General features: G+C 38.4%; 1 protein-coding gene across 1 annotated transcript; it reads right to left on the reverse strand.

The window, feature by feature from the left end:
* Positions 1-928: 928 nt before the first annotated feature.
* LOC116671744 (5-hydroxytryptamine receptor 3A) lies at positions 929-8,082 on the reverse strand. The gene is made up of 10 exons (XM_032503205.1): positions 7,869-8,082; positions 7,313-7,473; positions 7,188-7,232; positions 6,947-7,056; positions 5,776-5,945; positions 5,522-5,682; positions 4,341-4,551; positions 4,089-4,241; positions 3,070-3,116; positions 929-1,457 (listed from the first exon to the last, which is right to left on the reverse strand). Exons 1-10 carry the CDS (start codon positions 7,906-7,908, stop codon positions 1,239-1,241), a joined length of 1,317 nt encoding a protein of 438 aa, XP_032359096.1. The 5' UTR covers positions 7,909-8,082; the 3' UTR covers positions 929-1,238.
* Between the last annotated feature and the right edge of the window lie 961 nt (positions 8,083-9,043).

The raw sequence follows: 9,043 nt of genomic DNA on the forward strand, positions 1-9,043 counted from the left end.
CGGAGAGATTATGTGAAGCATTACAGAGTAAAAAAGGATTTGAACTCGAGGCAGTGAAGTTTCTTTTTTAATCTCTTACAATCAATGGTCCTAATTGTATTAAATTAGATTAGATTTGTCTCCATTTGTTTTGCACACAAGATTTTGGGAGGTGGTTGTGACCACGTCGTCATCAGACACAGCTGCACCTTCATTTGTACAATTATATCAACCTATTGCAGGCTTAGACATCAATGCAGCTATGGTTGTATCAGTGGACAATGAAGACTTTTTTTCTTCTCTCCAGTGTTTATTTACTATTAAACATTTTCAGGTTAAATCCACACAAACTTTGCAGTTTTTTTCTTGTAACGTTAAAAACTCCAACGCCACACCAGATCAAGCTAGAACAGGCACGTCGCACACACGTTTGGGCTTGCGTGCCGGCCAAAGAGTAGTAACGTCATGTTTTGAGTGGATGGCGAGCGCGAGACGCTGAAATGGACGCCAAGGAGATTCTGAATGGAAAGTTTACTTTTTAAAAGTTGCCAACTGGTTCCATTGACGAGACCAAAGTGATCTGTGTGTTTGGTCGTTGTGAACTGAGCTATCATCGCAGCACGTCCAGTCTGAAATACCACTTGATGGCCAAGCACACAGCTGATGCCAATTCTCCACCCCCTACCACCCTTGTCAAAGTATTTTTTCAACCTTTTATTGATGGACAGTGTTACATTGTGTGAGAGATTATTTGGCTACATGCCAATGTTGTTTTCAATAAAAAACATTTGCACAAAGCAAGCCGTTGGTAAGAGCATTAAAAAGTAGAATAGATACAAATGTGTGATTAATTGTGATTAATTACAAGTTAACTACGACATCAATGCACTTAATCTGCGATTAAATATTTTAATCCTTTGACAGCACTAATTTTTATACAATCATATCAAAAGTCACTGCATTAAACTGTCTTTTGCAGTAATCTTTCCTAAATTTCAAAAACGAACAAAGCTTTTATCGACAGTATACATTTCAGCAGTAAACATTTACAGGATTGTGTAACTTAACCTTCAACTGTGGAAGAGTTATCTCATCTTTACTTCATAAAACAGACCACGCCAAGCTACTACAAATACAGAATGTGTGCTTTTATAGCACAACACAACACTTGAAGATTCTACAGTAAACCTTTTCCATCACGTGTTGACATAAAGGTACAATGCAAGAACCAAAGTATTACAAGGCATTATTCTACTTTTCTAAGTGTTCCATTCAATAAAGATGAGGGTTAGAAAAAGTGACACGATGGTGACGTAGAAAATGAAGAAAGCTCTGTTAATTTTTGCGGCCCAGTGGCCGGATTTTCCTACTTTCTGTCTGCAGCGGAGGTGCAGATTCAGAGTTTTCTGTAGTTCCTTGAGCTCCTCCAGGATCAACAGTAACACATGGGACTCTCGTGGCTGAATGCTGTTGTTCACCTGCATACACCATGAGTCACAGACATGTTAGACTGGCTTTTTACTCCCACTGAGACTGATAATGTAAAGCAAGCAAGGTGGACAAAATCGTGCATTATATCAGGCAGGGTATGTAGTTCTTAACAGACCAACTTATAGCTCGTAACAGTTTAAATCGGTAAAACTTTAGAAGTTAAAAATAGGAAAATATATCGAATTTTGCCGTGTTATTACAGCAATGTGTGAGAGACGAATCTCCAACTGATCTTCTAAAGGATTCTTTATATATATCAATAGTAAAAAATATTTCTAAAAATGTTTGCTTGATCTTCCACTACTGTTAAAGGTCCAATGTGTAGGAATTTCTCCCAACTAGCGTTGAGATCTAACATTGCAATCAACTCTCTTGCACCCAAGGGGGTTAGCGAGCCTCAACAAAGCATACTTCTCATGGAGCCATGTTGATGCTACTAAGCCATCGGGTGCTGTTGGCATCCCATTGACATTCATTTTGGCGCTATTTTGACAGCAAATAACTTTACATCTGAAGCATTTAAAGAGATATTGTAGTCAGCAGTCAACAAACTTTGTCATGTGGGTCCATTTTTACTCTAATGACATTACAGAAGTCTCTCGTTAGCACCTTGTAGACTACTTGTCGCAAAGTGACGCACTTCGAATTTGTGTTGTCCTCCATGTTTCCTTAGCGGCTAACGTATTTTAAGATGGCGCATGAATATGGAGCGTCTACGCTACACCAGTTCATGCAAATGCAAATGTAGAATTTCAAGCCAAAAGGAATACTTGGAATTGGTGGTGGTGGTAGTAAATATTTATGAAAAAGGACAAGTTTGTGAACGGGCAACACCGATTTTGATAATAAACAACCAAACACATTACACAATGGACCTTTAAGAGAATATTAGGAATAGGAGTTGAGATAAACAGCTGTTGGTGCTAATGTTTTCATTTGGGATGAAAAGACTGCAACCAGATGCAGCATTAAGAGCCCAATGATGGAGAAACCATGTGGAAAACACGATGGAGGAACATATCGGTCTCCTAATCGCTTCACACAGATCTAATGTTTCCATTGCACTTTGTGTTTTCTTTTTTTTTATAATAGACAAACATTTCCGCTTCAGCCAAGGGCACAAAATGTTTTCCGCATTTCAACTCAGGTTTTTAGATGCACAAATTGAAAAAGTGCATGAAAACCAGTTGATGGAATCCCATTTCTTGGCTAATAGAATTAATAGTCTAGCATAAATTAGTTGTATTATTAGTTTAAATTGAGAAAGAAACTATTGATTCAAATACCAGTTTGAATACAGAGAGAAGAATGACAAGGTGTAAAGGAGAGTTCTACAGCGCTATACCACTAATAAAATTACAATTAAAGGAAAATTAAAACTGACATTTCGTTTAATTTATCATAGGACACCATTAGCTGTGCCTTCAAGTCTTCCTGGGGTCCACATTTAACAACATAAAAACCATGAAACCTGTTAAGACAATAGATTTGAGTGCATAATGACATCAACATCCTGCATGATTACACACGAGAAACTACACGATTTTGTACACCTATCTTGTGATAATAATACTTTATCTGAACTCATAGTGTCTGTACCTCTTCAGTCACCGGCAGCAGTTCATGCTGTTTCTCACCGTCAGACGCTGTACAGACGCATAAACAGCCAGTTAGTCTTTTCTCCTCTGAAAACACACAGCAGGTCTGTCACAAGAGTGACTACGCCGGAAATAAGATTCACAATTGTGCCGCACTTAAAAAGCAATGGAAAACATAGTTTTAGATCACCGTGTTATTCTTTTTCATTACCTTTTAGTGATTAAATATGGAGAAAAAAAACATCGCTAGTTATAGGTAATAGGAATTTAACTGGTGAAAACCCGGTCAATCTCCATCTTCAAGACTTGATCGAATATGATCAACAGTGGCACTTCCTTGGAAGCATAAACAAACAAACCAACAACTGTTATCTGATTTGGATTAATATACTAGAAATAAGTAAAGGAGAAAATTAAATTTTAAGGCCTTTAAAAATCCCCTTTTTTAGATTTTTCCCATCTTTTAGTGGGTTATATTGTGTGTTATATATATTGTTTTTTGTGTCTGTAATATATATATATATATATATATATGTGTGTGTGTGTGTGTGTGTGTGTGTTATAAAGTACACAAAAACATATTTCACTCCAAATGGAGCTCTCCTCTTCCACAAAAGACTGCCTGAAAACGGTTCGCCCATGTTCAAGTTCCTCAATTAGTGATGTCATAGACTGGGATAGCCAGCCCAGTTTTTCCTATATGCTGCTTATTGGTGCTGATTGAGCAAGCCAGGCCCGCTCAGTGGCTTGTTAAAAATTGGTTGACCAATCACAACAGAGTGGGCCAGCTGACCAATCAGAGCAGACTGGGTTCAGAGTTCAATCTGAGCACTCTGTCTGAGCTCAATCAGAGCTCGGCAGAGGAGTTGCAGCAATGGGCAGTAAACCTATTCTAGTACAAATATGACACTGAAAAGGAGAATAATAGGGGCTCTTTAAAATTATAGACTTAAACAAGAATCAGAAGCCAGAACATTTCCCTTCATGGAGCATCTTATTAATCTGTGATCTTTGTCTCACCTGCATTACAGTTATCGATTTTCACTTTCTCACGTTTGTCCCTTAGCCTGCTCTCTTCCTGGGATACAGAGTCTTTCTCCATAAGATACGTAACCAAGATTGTCTCCAGCAAGCTGAGCAGCATCAGAGCAAAAATCACAATGCAGTAGGTCGCTGAGAGGAGAAAACAGAAAACAGTTTTGGTTCCTTGAACTCTTGACTGTATTATTCATGATCCAGCTAACAATTTGGCCTTAAAGTGGGAGTCAGTACCTATGAGTGGAGTCTTGTTGGACATGGAGGGTAGGATGTCATTCAGGATGAGCAGCAGGACAGAGATGGCCAGCAGCACGGTGACTTTGAAGCCCAACTTCTCTCCTCGATGGTCTGCGATAAAGTAGGAGGCGAGGTCCAGACTCAGGAAGAACAGGATAGGCAGCAGGAAGTTGATGACATGGAGGAGGGGCCTCCTCTTCATAGTGAACTAGGAAAAAACGGGTTCAAAGGTCAAACCACAGAGAAAAAAACAGACATTATCACGTATCTGGAGTTAGAAACCTAATAAGAAATGTGTCATCTTCTTTGTTGCCTTTGAGCTATTTAATTTGTGGTGTTATAATACTTATTTATGCATAGCATTTAGTAATACACACATTATGTTTTGTTTAATTTACATACTAATAAATAAAGGGCACACATTATTAAATTCCAGAGCATTCTTTTAAAGCTGTGGTAAGCACTTAATTGTTGGTGTTGTTGGGCTAAAATTCCATACTAAACTATCTGCCCATAGTAATTCAAGTGGTCTGTGAAAAAAAACAATAAAGCTGATAGATAATCTAGCCTTGACAAAAGACTTTGGACAATCCCAGGTCATTTCAGAGAGAGAAAGCATTCCTATTACCCATGCAATAGAGAGGAGACAGGGTGGGCTGCAAGAGGTCTCACTCTGCTTTAAATTCTGGTGTTTTTTTTCTTTTTAAGTATTGTAGCTTTAGGGGTCTTTTAAAGTGATTTAAAATTTGAAATTTAAAGTGATTTAAAATTGTTCTCTGTTAATTTGCACACCTAATTTATTAACAGACAAGCACAACTAAATAACTAAAGATTATAAATTTGGAAACAGACAGGACTGTGGTTTGTGGCGCTCTCCAAGGTGCTGATCCTTAAGCTTCTTCCCACGGCTGTGGGTGGTGGAGGAAGAGAGCTCTCTGGATGGCTCCCTCGCTGCTCCTAGCGACATGATCAGCACCTTGGACAGCGCCACAAACCACAGTCCTGTCTGTTTCTTAATTCATAATCTGGAACGAGATAATGTCCTGTTTTGGGAACCCAATTTATTAATGCAAGAGCACAAATTAAGAAACTCAAGAGTACAAATTAAATAATGCAAGAGCCTGAATTAAATACAAATACTGAAAGAAGAATACATGTATATATATATATATATGTACAGTGTATATGAGGTTTTCCCATTGTTCATCGTCAAAGGTGAAATTGTAGCTGGCAATGGACAGTTGGAGGAATTCCCATTCTCCCTGACTTTTCATCACCTCTCTGGAAAACTGGGTGGCTCGAGACGAGTTGGAGGAAGGAAGGAGACGGAGCTCATTAACTGAAGAGAGAGGGAGAAAGTTTGCGTGAAAAAAGATGGAGATAAAAACTGACTTCCCTGCAGACAGTCACATACACACGCTCCCTCCCTCACCATAATGTATTGCAGATCCAATAGTGATGTTACATCTCTGTGTGTCAAAGGGGAACTTGTGGACGTCCATCTTACAGGTGCTGACCACCTTCATGTCATCTTCAGAAGTGATTGTCCCGTCGTAGGACACATACATGTATGGATTGTGAGGGGAGTCATCCTTCTGTATCCTGAGACCAAAACACACACAATCTATTCAAGTCATGTTTGTGGAGCATTCAAACCACATAATATTTCACATTCATCATGAACTGAATGAATAGAAAATGGAGCTTCTCTTGTCACCAACTCGGGATAATGTGTTTGCTTTAATAAAGTGTGTACTTTACTAAAAGTGAGCACACAGTGACATCATTTACCAACAGGGTGTGTAGCAGCAGATATCAAGGTATTAAATTGCTCAATGTTGAACAGCTACAAATTGCACATTCACAACAAAATAGTCCATATGCATGACGTTCCAGTTCCGATGCGGCAGGAAATTCTGCCACATGCATGTCTTTTCACTGATGTCCTTTTTATTCCGCTTTCTTTGCGCTGTGAATCTAAACTATGGGGGATTTTATGAGGATTGGGGCTAACTGCTCCTCAGATCTCTGCGGGGTAAATCCAAACAGCTACCTAGACTATCTGTCCAATCTGAGTTTTCTCTCGTACGACTAAAACAACTTTTGAACGTACACATTCAACCAAAACAAATTCCCCCCCGAGGCTATTTTACAGCAGTTCCGTGCAGATCTTAGCACCGCCCAAGATGATTGTGATTGGTTTAAAGCAACGCCAATGAACCAGAGCATGTTTTTCTCCCGTCCCAGAATGCTGTGGACTAGCCAGACCCTCCTCCGCAGCGCTGTAAAACAAGGTCTGGCAATGTAAGACTAACAACAAAGTGATTCCTCTCATTCTTTAACAACTCTTTGCATTCTTTTTGATTTAGTTTACTGCATTTTTTTAAACATTTTAAATGTTTCTTCTCTGTTTACCCCTTGTCTTTTTTACTTATACTTAACTAATTTCCACTTCTTGATTTTGTTTCCTTATCCAATTCAGTTTCCATTTAAGTTCTCTTTCAGTCCTGTTTTTTGTAGAGGATCCTTTTCATCTAACTCGTACCTTTAAAATCAAATTTAAATTCCCATAAACTATGTATCTGTGTGTGCTGCAGGCTCACATCTCATAGATAAAGAGGTCTGGTTTCCAGAGCATTTCTCTAGGAATTGTAATATGAGTGATTCCACAAAACTGAGCCGGGTCCCATGAGATGCGTTCATTGTTCCACATCTGCAGAAAAATAAAGGTTAATTAATTATCAGAAAGATAAGAGACGAGTGAGTTGTAGGCGGATTTTGTGTTACTTGAGAGGCACAGGTTAAAAAAAAAAAAATCTGCATTTAAATAAAATCAAAACTCACCATTGTTACCCAGATGAAAGGAACAAAAGTTTGTGTTTTCTCAATCTGGGAATAGACACACACACACACAGTCAGAACAGATCAACAACAGGCAACATTTAGCAGGTTATTCATTCAGCACCTACCACAGCCAGGATGGCATACAGGATGATGTCCAGTTCCACCATAGTGGAGTGTTTGTAATCCAGAACGGGCCGGGTCAGTTTAAATACACCGTTATCTGTGGTCAGGTTCAGGTAGTCCACCACGTCCTGGTAACTGCACACTTTCTTAGAGGACGCACCGTCTTTATTCAAACAGTTATCAGAGAGAAGGTTTGTCTTAAAAATAAGTAAAACTTTTCATTTAATTTGTTTTAGTGTGTGGATGCTAACTTTTTATTATATAACAAATCCTACATAACTTAAAGTAATGTTAAATTGCCTTTAGTATAACCTACTATAGTTTTTTGTAGTTTTTTTGTTGATTTTATTTATTTTACAGAATATCCTGTATTTTTTTCTATGTTGAGCCTCAAAAAGGGTAAAAGAAATAAACGGCAGCGTGAAGCAGACAAACGAGGGAAGTCACGACATAACAAAAACGTGAACATTTTTGGTTGAAGATTTACAGGTCAGGTACAAATATGACGTGAAACACAGAAACACACCTCAAACATACTCATACAGACCAAAGTCTTACCTGTGAAGACAATCAGGAGGAGAAAAGCAACATACATCATATCTGCAGCGGGGAGTTTGTGTGTGTGTGCGTATGTGTTTGTTCCTGCTGTGAGACCAGAACCACTCTGCGCTGCTGTCCTTTGACTTGAGCTGACGAGGGCTGGGCTAAATGAACGGCCTCTGCCTGACACCCCTCCCACAGTGCACAGCAGGAATTGACGTAAGTGGTTAATAGAGGAGGGGGAACAAAGAAGGGTATGTATCAGGCCTTGGTTTCACTCTCGAGGCAGATGAGATTGAAGGTAACAACTAATCATACTAAGGGAAAGGCAGGTTGAGCATTCATCAACCTGAAAGGGGACTTAATGTAGATTCACAGCTTGCTCACAACCTATTTGACACCTGTGACTAAAGGTTAGTGTGTGTTAGTGTCCACGTGTAAAAATAAAGTCAAAAACTGTAACACATGCAGAGAAGCTTACATCAAATGAGAAGGGAAAATTCAATTAAAGCGCAACTTTGTTAAAAAATAAAAATGGTAATGTAATTATGAACACTAACACCATTTAAACTCACTCCTTCTTGTTGACATCGAGTTGCCGGGCTCACTGCGGGCTGTCGAGCATTGAAGCTGATTTATTATTTATGTAAAAAAACATCTTTTTGGACGGTAAGTGAGTTTGCTGATGTCATTTTAATTCTGAAAATAATGATTTTGTACTTTAATGGACTTCTGTGCTTACACTGGAGTTTATGAATAACTAATGATTATTTCCGTTCTCATTAATTACTCCTTTTGTCCGGACAACAGTTCTAAACCTAATATATTCAAAACCCAATCAAAGTTTAGCCAATGTTTTGGTTAATGACAAAAGATTATTGTTATAAAAAAATACAATTGATTAACTTTCTGTCAATTGAACTCCATTCTGTACTCTAAATGAGTAGTGTACAGCTGCTTTTAGCTGATGAGAGAAGGGAGAGTAAACCAAAATGTTTCAGCTGTAAACCCAAAACAACAAGCTAAAAAAATACACTGATTTATACATAACAGTGAACATAATGTGTTTTAATTAAAAACTATATTTCAGTCATGCTAATGCTAAGCTGACATAATTCTTTGAGAAAGGTGGTGATTTTGATTCCGGCAAAGTTATTTTTCAAAGTGGCAAAAGTACAGTTAGAGCACTGCGG

This window comes from Etheostoma spectabile, chromosome 21, assembly GCF_008692095.1.
Source record: "Etheostoma spectabile isolate EspeVRDwgs_2016 chromosome 21, UIUC_Espe_1.0, whole genome shotgun sequence".
In the NCBI taxonomy this organism is placed as follows: Eukaryota; Metazoa; Chordata; class Actinopteri; order Perciformes; family Percidae; genus Etheostoma; species Etheostoma spectabile.

What these genes read in the sequence shown, in the direction of transcription:
- LOC116671744 (XM_032503205.1), bottom strand. Translation starts at nt 7,908, where the DNA reads ATGATGTATGTTGCTTTTCTCCTCCTGATTGTCTTCACAG. An exon ending in CTTTCATCTGGGTAACAATG is followed by an intron (nt 7,057 to 7,187) that starts GTGAGTTTTGAT and finishes ATTTTTCTGCAG; the next exon opens with ATGTGGAACAATGAACGCAT. An exon ending in GACCTCTTTATCTATGAGAT is followed by an intron (nt 5,946 to 6,946) that starts GTGAGCCTGCAG and finishes TTTTGGTCTCAG; the next exon opens with GATACAGAAGGATGACTCCC.